Source organism: Lepisosteus platostomus, chromosome 14 (assembly GCF_059453375.1).
Source record: "Lepisosteus platostomus isolate fLepPlt1 chromosome 14, fLepPlt1.hap1, whole genome shotgun sequence".
Classification (NCBI taxonomy): domain Eukaryota; kingdom Metazoa; phylum Chordata; class Actinopteri; order Semionotiformes; family Lepisosteidae; genus Lepisosteus; species Lepisosteus platostomus.
Window position 1 is genome coordinate 6,712,690 of NC_142624.1, and position 14,275 is coordinate 6,726,964.

Consider the following 14,275-nt stretch of genomic DNA (forward strand, 5'->3'; position numbering starts at 1 on the left):
CGTCATAAAACGGTACCTTAGCACGTCAAAAAATGCAGGATGCTCAGGGGTGATGTCATGTTTTACTAGCCGAAACCCCAGAAGTGGGCTCTGTATTTTTCCCCTTTTCCGGAGTCTCCTTTTGGGTTTATTAACCGGCCCACTGCAATAAAAACACCTTCCGGTGCTGAAAGCTTTGCCCGGTTCATTTCTAACTGCGTGTGCTGTGTGTGGGCGTGTCGGGGACCAGCCCAGGGCTTTGACAGGGGCTCCTCCTCCGATAACTACCCGGGATATATAACCCAACAGCCGGCTAAGCTGCACTAGTCACTCACGGAGACCACTTTGAAGGTTTGCAGTGAGGAAGCGAAGTACCGCAGGATTTCGTCTTGACCTACGCATTTGTATTTATTATATTTTCAAAAAAAAAAGACTCGGAACAATACAGCAGCAAGATGGTGAGTTTTAACATTTAAAGTTACCCGAAGCATTTTTTGTTCATTTGAGTAAAAGATGAAACATTGAATATAGAGTTTTTATGTTAAGAGCTAAGCGTAATTCCAAAACATTTTTTTTCCCCCCTCAGATGAGCTGAACAGTTTGACCTGCTATTACTTGACACGTTTACAATTTCATCCATAAATGTGATAATGTTGCTGTATTTGATTGTGGGTAGACGGCACAGCTGTAATGTCGTGTACTGTCGTCTCACTGTAATGTTAAAAGCTAAAGCTTTTGGGGGGGAAAAATCGGCGTCTGAAATGCAGGTCAGGTGAAACTCAGGATTGAATCCGTTTAGCAGCACTGCTTCAGAGACCCCCAAATTTGTTTGATTGCAAATGTATATTGAACCGAGTCTTTTTAACTCTTGAATTTTGATGGAAATAACGCAATATTTAAGAATGAATAAATTAAGTACCTAAAACGCCACGTGTATTAAAATTCGGTATCTGTAATTCGCATAACGTTTAAAATATAAATTAATATCATTATACAGTAAAATATAGAACCGGATTGCATGTTTAAAATACTGAAAAAACCCTTAATACGTTCGATGTAGCACTGGTAAATCTAACAATGAGACTTTGGGTGGGGGGAAGGCTTGCAAGATATTTTCTCAGATGTATATCTTACGAAGAAATTTTATAATGGCAGCAAACGTGCATCTCTGTTCTTACGATTAAAGATGCACAGCAGTGGTCTCGGCTTCCTGATCGTCCATGGAAATGTTTCCTATATTTGAAAGGCAGGCCTGTGAAATGATAAGAATTATTTCTGGGTGGGCCTGTTCCGCGCTCAGGGACACGCCTGTCTTGTCATTACGCCGAGCGCTGCAGGGTTGGCGTCTCACCACCGATGTGGAGCGAAAGCTGGCGTCTCTAATGGAGAAACCTCAATCGCCATTTCGTTTTTCTGGATCATTATTTGGTCTTTTTTTTTTTTCCTTCTTCGTGTGATTAAATGCATGTAACGCCCGCGACGGCAGTCCTGGGCTAACGTATCTGTGAAATATGAGGGACTTCGAGAGTGCGTATTCTGCGGCCAGACACAACAGCAGCGCCTCATTCTTAACAGGCTTGTGCCAAAAAGGTGTTGTTACCACTAGTTAAAGCCGAATTGAGGCTAGATGGACAGTTTCAGGCTTTTAAAAGGGGGAACCACTTGAAATTGGAAGCATTCGAATACCTTTCAGTGTGTAATGAATTGCGGATGTTTCGAAGATTGTTGCGGGGAAAATGTGTAACATCGAATCTAAAAAGCAGGTGTTGTCCACGATCTTGCTCATTGAAAAGGCATTTATCTCCCAGTCAAAATGGTGACGTGCGTGTGCGAGTATAAAGGTCCACACACATGAGCATGAGGAGGCTGCTATCAGTCACAAAGGGAAGGTAAGAGATTAGAGGGTTATGGATCGGAGGATCAAAGCTATTTTTTTTTTCTGCGATGAGGTTTCTAGAGCCGAGGGGCTGGTCGGATTCTGCAACTGTTGGAACAAAATTGACCAGATAATAAATGTTGATCAGACCGATTCCCAGTGACCTGGACATTCACAGCACGTAATTTCATTTTTTTTTAAATGAACAATCGCAGGTTTCGCGGGAAGCTACACCGCATGGTGTGCGCCTGCAATGCTATGCGGTCACACACACACACGATAGATTTTAACATCTGTAAATTGGTGCAGTGTTAGTGCTTTGGGCGCAATCCACCACCTCTCATGCGGACTCTGTTTCCTGAGCTTTGTGTGTTAACCCAGTCCGTCGGTTTTCATTTACGGCTGTTATTGTGACCGCTGTGCACATTCACCCGCATGCTCCAGCCGAACCGGCGCGCCATACAGCGTCATCAGGAAATACGAAAACGCGCATCCGGAAGCTGTTTCTATCGGGGTGGGGGGCTTCAACCGCTGTAGCTTTTAAAAAAAGTACTACCGAAGTACTTTCAAAACCTCTCTGTTCCCACTAGAGGCAATAACACACGGGATCACTGCTATACCACCATTAAAGGAGCGCACCGCGTCTGACCACGCCTCCGTGCGCCTTCTGGCTGTGTGGAAGCAGAAGCTAAAGAGCGCCACCTGCAGTAAAGACCGTGCAGCGCTAGTCAGACGCTGCTGAGCAAGAACCCGCAGGCAGTTTTGAAATGACTATATTTTTTAAAAAAAATCTCGTCCACTGATCTAAATGCGCATGCAGAGGTGGTCCCATCCTGCGTCGACTACTGTGTGGACAGATGTGTTCCTACCAAGAAGATCCAGATATATCCCCATCAGAAGCCCTGGATGAACAAAGACATTCGCTCCAAACTTAGTCTGCTGCCTTCCAATCAGGTGACCGAGAACTGTATTAGAAAAAAAAATCAAGATACGACCTGGAGAAAGCTATTGAACTGGCAAAGCAGGAATAAAGGGATAAATCGGAAAAACAGCATCTCTGCCAGATGAGATGGAACACCTTTTACGCCTGTTTTTAGGCTCAGAACACTGAGCCCGCTATCAAGACTTCCTGTGAAACAGGGGACTTTGTGTTCCAGCTCTCTAAACACGAGATGCGTATAGCCTTTAAGAGTGAAAACCCGCAAAGCAGCCGGCCCAGATGGTGTCTCCCCTTGTGTCCTTAAAACCTGTGCAGACCAGCTATCTCCTGTGTATACAGACACTTGTAACTTCTCTCTGTCCCCGTGAGTTTTACCAGAGTGCTTTTAGAAAACCCAAATGGTGCCACTGCCCAAGCTAACCTGTGTGAACGGTTCCTGTCCAGTAGCACTCGCTTCAGTGGTCATGAAGTGGCTGGAAAGACTAATATTGTTCCATCTCAGACTTCCTTGACTGACTTCAGTTTGCTTCCTGCCTGAATAGGTCAATTGATGATGCTGTATCTCTACTGCCTTATTGATTACAGCTTGGCCAGCACAATTGTTCCCGTCAAACTGGTCCCGAAATGCAGGAATCTGGACTTGTGCAACTCCAGCTGCAACTGGATACTGGATTTCCTGACGGGAAGACCTAAGGTGGTGGGGAAAATTGGCAACAATATCTCCTCTACAGCGATTCTAAACGCTGGAACCCCACAAGGCTGCTGTCTCAGTCCTAGGCTATACTTGTTCACCTATGATTGTACAGCCACTTACAGCAGCAAACGCTATTATTGGGGCTGATCAACAACAACAATGATGAGTGCGCATACAGGAGTGAGGTGGAGCATCTTACAAGATGGTGCCTAGACAACAATCTGGCCCTGAATGTCTGCAAGACAAAAGAACTCATTGTGGACTTCAGGAGACCCAGAGGGAGTCGTGCCCCAGTTGGCATCAATGGCTCACCAGTGGAAACTGTCAACTGCTTCAGGTTCCTTGGCCTGCAGATCTTCACCGACTTGGCTTGGTCTCGCAACACTGTAGCCAGTCTGGAAAAGGCACAACGGCGCCTGCACTTTCTGCAGTGCTTAAAGAAATGCGGTATGGGAAAGCAGTTAATAGCCGGAGTTGGGAGCCTCTGTGACATTCTACAAGGGAACAGCCAGCAGGAACTCAACATTGACCACTTCTGGCCTTTGGCTTGTTTCTGGGTTTGTTGCCTATTAACAGCGTCAAAAAATGGTACAGCAACGTACACAATAAGCAACCATTCATGTCCTGGTTTCTGCTAAGAAAGAAAAAACTACCATGACCTTCATGTCTTCATTTTATCAAGACTTGTTTAGAAATAATTGTGGAGCTCCTGATTTGTATTAGTCGGACACAAATGGTTTTAGATGTTCCTATAGTAATCAGTTTGAGCTGGAATGCTTGTGTGGTTATAGAACCTTGAACAGCGAGTTTAAACTACTTCATTATATTTGCACTTTATCAATTTATCCGTGATCGTTGTTAATATTCAAATCACGAAGAGCTTTCTTAAAATTAAGTGTGGTTGACGCTAAAGGGAATTTGGTAGCCAATCTTGAATGCAAGTTCAAGCACCCAGGATTACAGTGAAATGGTTTAATTATTGCCAGTTTCTTTCTCTCTCTCTTGTATGATTGCTGGTTTACCACTAACTGAATTTAAACAATAAAACCTTTGCTGGTCTCTGTACTTCTCCTGCACTGTTCGTTTCATACGAAGGTCAAAAAATGTTTGTTGAGCAGTAGTCTTGCATTTAACGGACTTGATCTTTGTGTTAATAGTCACTTAAAAACAACCCAACCGCCAGGTTCCCAGCTAGCCATTATACATTTAGAACAAATTTTCTTTTCAGGACTATGTAGTTTTAAACTGCAAATTGTCACATAAAAAAGGGTTTTCAGATCATTAGTTTTATTAGACTGAAACGGAAACATCTTTGAAGCCTGGTAACTGCCGCACATAAACCTCGCTGTCAAATAAGCAGAACAGATGTTAAAATACCAAATATGAGCTGGGGAGGAAATGGGTCTTTTCTGCCACTACAGTAATACTGTGTAGTGTGTGTGATGTTTATTTTAGTCTAGGATGAGATATGTGGTGCCTTACATTATGACTTCAAAACCTCATCCATTTATCTGCTGTTGATGACCAATGTTTTCCTCCATTTCTCAATTGAATAAATGGTGGTAGATCAAAGATTCAGTAATGAAATTCGGCTGTTTTGTGTTCGTGGAACTATTCCACATATGCCACAATATTATTGAAACTGTAACTTTACTGCTGAGATTATATTGCAGTACTTTATTGGAAGAATGTGACAAGCTTGTCTAAAGCATTTACACCTTTTTAGCAATACCCTGTGTTTGAGCCATACTGTAATTCCTCAAGTAAAAATATAAATGAAGAGATTTATGATTGCACAAAAAATCCATTTCGGCTCTAAACTTGCATTTTTCTTAAGTTCTGCATTCAATTCTGCAAATATTAAAGCAGAGTAATATTCAGGTACTTCTGGATGAAGATTCTAAATTCTTTCGGCGTATTGAACATGAAATTCAGTGAGATTTTTCCATTCCTGAAGCAGTGAAATTATTGATTTACAATTCTAGTTTTGAAAGGAGTAACTAAACAAAAAAAAAAACACACACTCCGAAAAGGCTTTAGAGAGTAAGATGAATTTAAAAGGTAGTGGAAACCAGGTTCTGAACTGATTTTGAGCAATAACTATTTGTTTTTCATATAAGGACAGAGAGGGTTGCCCGTGTACATCTCACCTTTTGTAATATAGCTGGTTTAAACTTCATTTAATTCAAATGTTCAATGTGTACTTAATATATTCTAATTATACCACTAGTTGGTGCAGGCTGCAGACCTATTCCTTTCAGTCTGAATAATAATTGCTTACACTTATATAGCGCTTTTCTGGACAGTCCACTCAAAGCGCTTTACAGGTAATGGTGTCTCCCCTCGACCACCGCAGCCCCCCAATGTGCAGCCCCCACCTGGATGATGCGACGGCAGCCATAGTGCGCCAGAACGCTCCCCACACACCAGCTATAAGTGGGGAGGAGAGCAGAGTAATGAAGCCAATTCATAAATTCAATAGACCGAAGGATCAGTTTAGCCTGACAAGATCAGCAGAGGTTTGAACAGTTGTTAAATGTATTTAAATGAAGCCAGGATCCTTTTGTTTTAAAAATACTGTCAAAAAAAAAAAATCTGAGTCATGTACTAAAAGAAGAGCAGGGAAAAACGCCCAGGTTCAGTTGGTAAAGTCGCCCAAAAATAGATGAGTCACGGCCTGGGCTGCTTGCCCAAACTAGGCCATCGCATCTCGCAATCTAATCTCCCCGACCTGCCTGTTATCGGAGGAGCAGTGGCTGCGGCAGCCTTTTAAAAATAGAAAGCCGGCCCCCAGGAAGAAAAAATTGGAAAAACTCTGGGGCAAGGGCTGATTCTAGGACACTTCACAAACTAGGAACTGGGGAGGCTAAAATAGAGCAGCCCCGTGAGGAATGGAACTATTTTCAGCAGGATAAATCCATATAGTAGGTGCTGATACTAGGATTATTATTGCACCCTGTAACTGCAGATAGAGCTTCTCCAGCTGTGCCAAACGGCTAAATCCATTATTTTACAGAATCGCTTGTATCGATTTGCAGATTTCTAATCTAAGGAAATGGCACATTTTTATTAATGGATCATTTGTGCTTTGGTGGCACCAGGAGAATAGTGAAGAGCTATTGTGAAAGAGTAATATTAACAGAAGTTTGGTAAGAGGGTTAAATCCTAATCTTGCACACTTCCGTTCGCCTACAAATAAGTCGCACACTCAGGATTTCCCTTAGTGTATCTCTTGCACTCCCCCCAGTCCATCACAGGCCACACACATGCAGCCACACACTCCCCACTGAGGGACAATTTTCCTAGAAGCCAATTAACCAGTATGCTTTTGAACACTTGGAGGAAACCAGAGGAGAACATGCAAACTCCACACGGACAGCACCCCAGGAATAGAATTGGTGCTGTGAAGCAGCAATGCTAACTAATGTGCCATCTTGTCAATCAAGGCTCTGTCAATATATCATAAAATCTGGTCTTTAATCAGTCTCTTCCATCAGTAATGTTCCTGCAGGCTGCATGAGATAAAAATAGCACAAACAGTACATACAGTATAATATCGATTTATTGGGCTCGAGCAATGTTTTATTAGAGCTGTGATTAGTGTGGGAAAAGAAGCTTGTAATTTTGACTCTCAGAAAAAATCTGGGTGTCGATAGCTGAAGTCTTCTTTATTAAACTCTCATTTTTTAATTTTAATGAGAAAGCATAGAGAAATGCAAGTCCTGTCAAGAGTTTAGAGTAGGGGTGTCCAGTCTTGATCACTGGGGAGTCAGTGTGTCTACACAATTTCAGTCCCTGAACAGCTTGTTTAGAGATGAAAAAGGTGTTTATTTTTTATAATAAATATCTTTATTCTGGTCTCTCCTAGTCTCTATTATACTACTGCTGCTGATATCGGTAGTAATTCATTTTCTTCTCTTATTGTTTTCTATCAAACGCTAGGTTTCTCTCACTGGTACAAATTAGTTGCCTGATCAGCAAGTTCTCTGAAAATAAACGTTATTAATTGGAAGCTTTTTTTGTTTTATCCTGATATTTGAAAGGAAGTCCCTTGAATTGAACAATGAAACCTATACCTGCAGCCAAACGCATTGCTCACAAATTGAATTTTAAGGTGACATGAATAAAATGGCACATTGTTTCTGTTAACTGGGATCGCTCTGGCATCTGTTTCTCTTCCTGTCCTTTGGAGTTGGGTTTTATCAAATGTTAATGTTTTAATCCTTTATCTAAAATGCTTTATGCATAATTACAATTTTCAGACATCCTTTTAGTGCAATTTGTGTACAGTGGAATCAGGGGAGACCTGATACTAACAACTGCCATAAATTTACAAAGTTATCAGGGAAATGGTCAAATCCATGCAGGTGCAGTATATTTTTTGGAAGAGACATCCCTCTATTTTCTAAATATATCAATACAGATGTGCAGGGCAGCCAGAACTTATCCCAACAAGCACGGGGCAAGAGGTGGATACATACTGGCCAGGATGCCAGTCTGTCACAGGGCACATGCACAGACACACACCAAGGCAAATTCTCCCAGAAGCCAATGAATCCAGAGGAAACCCATGTGAGAGAACATGCAAACTCCACACAGATTGCTCCCTGGGTCCAGAATTGAACCCAGGACTCCAGCACTGCAAGGCAGCAATGTTAAACACTGTACTAACTTGTACTAATCTGTCTTGGAACAGAAATGAACTAGATAAACTCGTTATGCTGAGTTACAACAAGCCATGATGATAACAATGTTAATGTTCCTGGGTAGTATCTTAGTTGACCAATGTTGGAAGAATTACAAACCAGGGGTCTCTGACAAGTTTTACGCCTTGTTTGCAGACGCAGTCTTGTAGGATTTTAACCTTTCATAGATCCTGGGCAAGCATGCACCTGTTTGCAGTTGTTTAAGCCCTAGATCCCCATACATCATCCACAGCGTAGCTGTCACATTCTCATCTTGTGAGAAAACTACAGTGGCGTGTGTGGTATGAGAATGTACATAGTCCTTCTGGAACATGTGAAGGCCGCATGGACCCACACAGTCCAGGTTCCTTTGACTTGGATCGACATAGCGCTGTGCAGTGAGGCTCCCATCAATTTCTGCACATGGAATTCTGTAGCAACCACGATTGGTACAGGCCAGGGGGAAATTTGGCTAGGAATGCCGAGGTAACACCCTTACTCTTTTTGAGAAATGCCCTGGAATTTTTTAACGACCACCGAGACTCAGGACCTCGGTTTTATGTCTCATCTGAACGACGGTGGCTTTTTACAGTTTGGTGTCCCCGTCACTATACTGGGGTATTAGGACCCTCACAAACCGCAGGGTGAGCGCCCCCTGCTGGCCCCACTAACACCTCTTCCAGAAGCAACCTTGGCTTTTCCAGGAGGTCACCTATCCAGGCACTGACCAGGCTCACACCTGCTGAGCTTCACTGGCAATCCACTGAAGCTAAGGATTACTGGAAGAGATATTACATACTGCGGTCCATGTGGGTCCTAATGCCCCAGTATAGTGATGGGGGGCACTATACTGTAAAAAGGTTCCATCCTTCGGATGAGACCTAAAACTGAGGTCCAGACTCTGGTAATTAAAAGTCTCGGTGAATTCCTGCCAACTGAATCACATATGGAGCCCCTCTTTGATCTTGGGGAAAAGTGTAGCGAGTCAAAATTGTCAAGTTTATAACTTGACATGGACAGAGACTGTATTTTCCAATGCCTTTTCCTGAAATCCCTTGCCAGGTGTGTACCATGTGTAACGGCATGTTAGAGTGAGCCACTAACGCATTGCAATATTGTGTTCCCTTTGATGAGCAGGGAATATTGTCATTTTCACTAGTCTTGACTTTAAACATGTTGAATCACCCTCATCACCTGTGTCCAAGCAACTCTCTCACCATTGTAGTGACTTAAGTGCTTGTGCAACAGTGAAAGTCACTTGGATATCTGGTGATCATTCACGAATGATCAATTAAAACTTACACCAAAATATTGAATCAAAATCTATCATGAATGGAGTGATTTCTTTTGAGTTCAGTGTATGTATATAGCATGCTTTTACGTTTTAAAGTTTCTTTTCAGTTGCTTCAATTACACTTTTTCTGCAACCTGGGTCCTTGGGTGCTACACGTATGAAAGACGTATGGCATGTAGAACTATACTTGAGGTGTTTTAAAAACGTTTTCCACCTTTACGATTTGCCGTCTTCCCACAGGCCCACCGAAGGCAAGATAAATGTTCATTATTGGTCTCCTAAGGCCTAGTTGGAGCGGGGGGAAGAGAGCCAAAACAAAGTTCACTTATAGCTGGAACATCAGATATTTTCATAGGGAGAGATGCTTAGATTTTTGTGAGGGATTTTGAAATAAGCTATATGGTTTACTGTTGACTCTTCATAAGGTAACCTTGACTTTCTCCCATCCCAGCGTGAATGCATTTCTGTACACGTGGGCCAAGCTGGTGTCCAAATGGGCAATACCTGCTGGGAGCTCTACTGCCTGGAGCATGGGATCCAGCCTGACGGGCAGATGCCTAGCAACAAGCCGGTGGGTGGGCACGACGACTCCTTCACCACTTTCTTCAGCGATACTGGAGCAGGGAAATACGTGCCCAGGGCCATCTTTGTGGACCTGGAGCCCACTGTCATAGGTAAGGCAAGCAAGTCGGACTTGACCAGACAGTCTGGGTCCTTGTGTGCATGTATAGCAAAACCTCACTGGTAATTCTTGGTAAAGGACTCATCTGCTGCTACTGTTGTGAAATATCAGTCCCTACAGTAGAGTTTGCGTTGAGGAGTTCCATGAGTAAAAACCCCAAAATCTCACAAAATTTGGATGGCTTAGAAAGAACTGACTTGTGATGCGTAAAAATTGAGGTAATGGCAATGGAAAATCCCTTTCTTTCTCACTGTATCCTGTGTCCTCAAATGTTTCCAAGATGGCAGAATTTTTCTAGTGTTTTGGAATAGAGAGGACTATTTTTTTTTTCTAGAATGTATTTTGACTATTGTGAAGAGGAGGAATCAGTTGTCACAGATTCGATAAGAGTGGGGGGGAGGGATTAGGACAGAATTCATAGCTGGGGTCTCCTCTTCCTTGTTTTCTTTTTGGGTGGTATTTTTCTTGGTCCTTGTCAGTGCTCGGAATGAAGGTGAGGTAAAGATTGGGAGGGGTTTCTCTTATTCAGGAATTATAAGGAGGATACGGATATTTTTGTTCTTATTTTGTCTCTGTTCTCACTGTGAATATATATTCCTCTTGCCATCTGACATGATTTTCATTACCCATGACATGCGTTTGTTTCGACCTGGGTCAGTTTTGAGCTAAATGCATCTATTAAATGTACTGTATGCCAGGAAAAAAAAGATTTTGCTATAATGCATGAAACAACACTGTCCGTTCATTTGTTAATAAGTTATCATCGAGAAGAAGCATACTGGTAGGTTGATTGGCTTCTGGGAAGACTGACCCAGCTGAAAATATTTAAGCAAAATCCCAAATCCACATTTTTCATTATCTAAAAACATGTTAATCTAGTTCTTTTAACACTCGGTATACGAGATAAACATAAAAAGTATGAAGACTACATTTTGAAGTGTTTGTATTCCCAGACGAGGTGCGCACAGGTACCTACCGCCAGCTGTTTCACCCCGAGCAGCTCATCACTGGCAAGGAAGACGCTGCCAATAACTACGCCCGCGGGCACTACACCATCGGCAAGGAGATCATCGACCCCGTTTTGGATAGGATCCGTAAACTGGTGAGTAAATCAAGTCATTTATTCTGCAGGTCAAAGGTTAAAGGACATCCAGTATAGAGCAACTGGAGATGACCATTACAGACATATCAGATGGATATACTGTGTGGATATTTGACCACTCTCTTTCCCCAAAAAAACCCAGTCCCAGCCTAACACCATTAATACTCAGTGAAATACTCAGTATTTCACTACTCTAAACACATGTAAGAATGTGGGCTTCTAAACCCTTCACTAATTACCTAATTAATTAGATGCTTATTACCATGTATATCTAGATGTGTTTTTAACAGCCTCTAGTGGCAGCTGTTGTACAGTCCCTTCAATGAGCAACCTGCCACTATTTTAATTATGTAGCATATATAGTACATAGGTCATTGGTATGTGTGGTGAGCTGTTAATTTTTTCTTTTCGTTACTGATTTTGCCAGTCAACTAGTCAAACAGTCATTTTAGTATGGGAGTGGGTTCATTTAATCTGGTCATCTTGAAAGGTTGCTGTAAGAACAGGAGAATACTTGGAAATGAGTGGAGGTCATTTGGCCTGTGTAGCCTGGTGCCATTTGCTTTGATAGCATAACTAGGCAGCTTGTTCCATACCTACACAACTCTTTGTGTAAAGATGTGCCTCCTGTTCTTGGATTTAAATGCATTTCTATGTAGGTTCCAGCTGATCTCACATATCAAATTACTATGTACAGGTGTTGTGTCCAGTTGCTTGTTGTTTTTTAGTTCTGTTTAACAGGGAACGTGCATTTTTTTTTCCGCTCCTGTGCATAAAAAGTCTGTATGGAAAGTATTCTGTTATAATGAGGAAGTGAGCAGAGTTGGACCATTTGTAATAAGTTACATTTCCCCATTAACAAATGCCATGAACAGTTATTTAAGAATTCATATGACTTATTTTTGACTATGTGCACTCTAAAACCCCCAGTTTTTCATTTCTGGCCACTGGACCGACTTCTGTGATTAGAATCAAAATGATTTGACTGATCAATTCTGTTTCTTCTAGGCGGATCAGTGCACAGGTCTTCAAGGTTTCCTGGTTTTCCACAGCTTTGGAGGTGGTACTGGTTCTGGTTTCACCTCCCTGCTGATGGAGCGCCTCTCTGTGGACTTTGGTAAAAAGTCCAAGCTGGAGTTTGCCATCTACCCAGCTCCCCAGGTGTCTACAGCTGTGGTGGAGCCCTACAACTCCATCCTGACCACCCACACCACCCTGGAGCACTCTGACTGCGCCTTCATGGTCGACAACGAGGCCATCTATGACATCTGCCGCAGGAACCTGGACATTGAGCGCCCATCCTATACCAATCTCAATCGGCTCATCAGCCAGATCGTCTCCTCCATCACTGCCTCCTTGCGCTTTGATGGTGCCCTGAATGTGGACCTGACTGAGTTCCAGACCAACCTGGTGCCCTACCCTCGCATCCACTTCCCTCTGGCCACCTACGCCCCCGTGATCTCTGCTGAGAAGGCCTACCATGAGCAGCTGTCAGTGGCTGAGATCACCAACTCCTGTTTTGAGCCTTCAAACCAGATGGTGAAATGTGACCCCCGTCATGGCAAGTACATGGCCTGCTGTCTGCTGTACCGTGGAGACGTGGTGCCCAAAGATGTTAATGTGGCCATCGCCACCATCAAGACCAAAAGGAGCATCCAGTTTGTGGACTGGTGTCCCACTGGGTTCAAGGTGGGTATCAACTACCAGCCCCCAACAGTGGTGCCTGGGGGAGACCTGGCCAAGGTGCAGAGAGCTGTGTGCATGCTGAGCAACACCACCGCCATCGCTGAGGCCTGGGCTCGCCTGGACCACAAGTTCGACCTGATGTACGCCAAGCGTGCCTTTGTCCACTGGTACGTGGGAGAGGGGATGGAGGAGGGAGAGTTCTCTGAAGCACGAGAGGACATGGCGGCCCTGGAAAAGGATTATGAAGAGGTGGGAATTGATTCCTATGAAGGAGAAGAAGACGGAGAAGAGTACTAGGAATACAAAGCATCAGTGAAGGCAAAGAAAGAGATTTGTTAGATGTCAGACGCCAGATTACACCGAGATCTCCGAAAATAACTGGACACACTGCTCTTGGGTTCGTTTGTTTCTCATAGCTGTATAAAAATGTCTAGCACTCATGCCAGAAAAATAAATTTCCATGTAGTTCTCAGTAATATAACTGGTACTTCAGTTGTACTTAAATGTCTTTAAAAGCACCTGCGTACAGGTTGGGGGAAAAAAAAACATTTGACCATTACCATTGATAATACTTAAACTGGAAAATAAGTTGATATAAGACCATTGTATGGTGTGGCAAAAATAAAGCATATTAAAAACCTTGAAATGTCATTAGTGTATTCCATCCAGAACACTGAAATATATTCGCATCATGGGCAATAAACATTTAGCGAGTCTCTCTCTTTGGATGATCACCGTGGTTTGCTGCAAATTGCTCGCATTACGTAGCACGAAATGTTTTGGGTGAAACACCCATGTTTGGGGGTTTATTTATTTCATTGGGCCTTTTGAAATATTTGTGTTGCTGTTTGTTTCTGTTACCAAGCACAGTATGTGATGCGGAGGCCTACAGAAACTGTCGTAACTGCCAGAAGCCCTTACTTTTGTAAATAAACTTGTTTAACCCAAATGCGTTGTCCTTTGTGTACTTTTGTCATATTTATGTAACTTAAAAGTAATATATGGGGGGAATGGTAAAGTAAAAAAGTTGGGTAGTTTTAATGAGTTGTTGATTTGTCCTGATTCCCCGGGAATCTGGCTGCTTCAAAAACATTGCCTTGTTCTCTTGAGTCCTTTTCTTACATTCTCAAAGGCTCTGGGCAGTCCTCTGTGTTGAAGACTTCATTTGTTTTATTTTGTTTACTTGGCTTAATACATCCATTCATTTTCTAAAGCTTCTTCCAATTCGGGGGCAAGGGAGAGTCGGAGCCTGTCCTGGGAAAAGATGGACACAAGGTGGGATACATCCTGGAAGTACAGTCCAAAACATGGCACTGACAGACACAGACAAACTTGGC

At 42.8% G+C, this 14,275-nt stretch overlaps 1 protein-coding gene across 1 annotated transcript; it reads left to right on the forward strand.

Annotated features, from left to right (window-relative positions):
• Window positions 1-275: 275 nt before the first annotated feature.
• Window positions 276-13,887, forward strand: LOC148648804 (tubulin alpha chain). Its single transcript, XM_088606744.1, has 4 exons — window positions 276-437; window positions 9,920-10,142; window positions 11,104-11,252; window positions 12,261-13,887. The coding sequence occupies exons 1-4, from the start codon at window positions 435-437 to the stop codon at window positions 13,233-13,235; spliced, it is 1,350 nt and encodes a 449-aa protein (XP_088462870.1). The 5' UTR covers window positions 276-434; the 3' UTR covers window positions 13,236-13,887.
• The last annotated feature ends 388 nt before the right edge of the window (window positions 13,888-14,275 follow it).

What these genes read in the sequence shown, in the direction of transcription:
- LOC148648804 (XM_088606744.1), top strand. An exon ending in CCTGGAGCCCACTGTCATAG is followed by an intron (nt 10,143 to 11,103) that starts GTAAGGCAAGCA and finishes TTGTATTCCCAG; the next exon opens with ACGAGGTGCGCACAGGTACC. An exon ending in TGGATAGGATCCGTAAACTG is followed by an intron (nt 11,253 to 12,260) that starts GTGAGTAAATCA and finishes TGTTTCTTCTAG; the next exon opens with GCGGATCAGTGCACAGGTCT.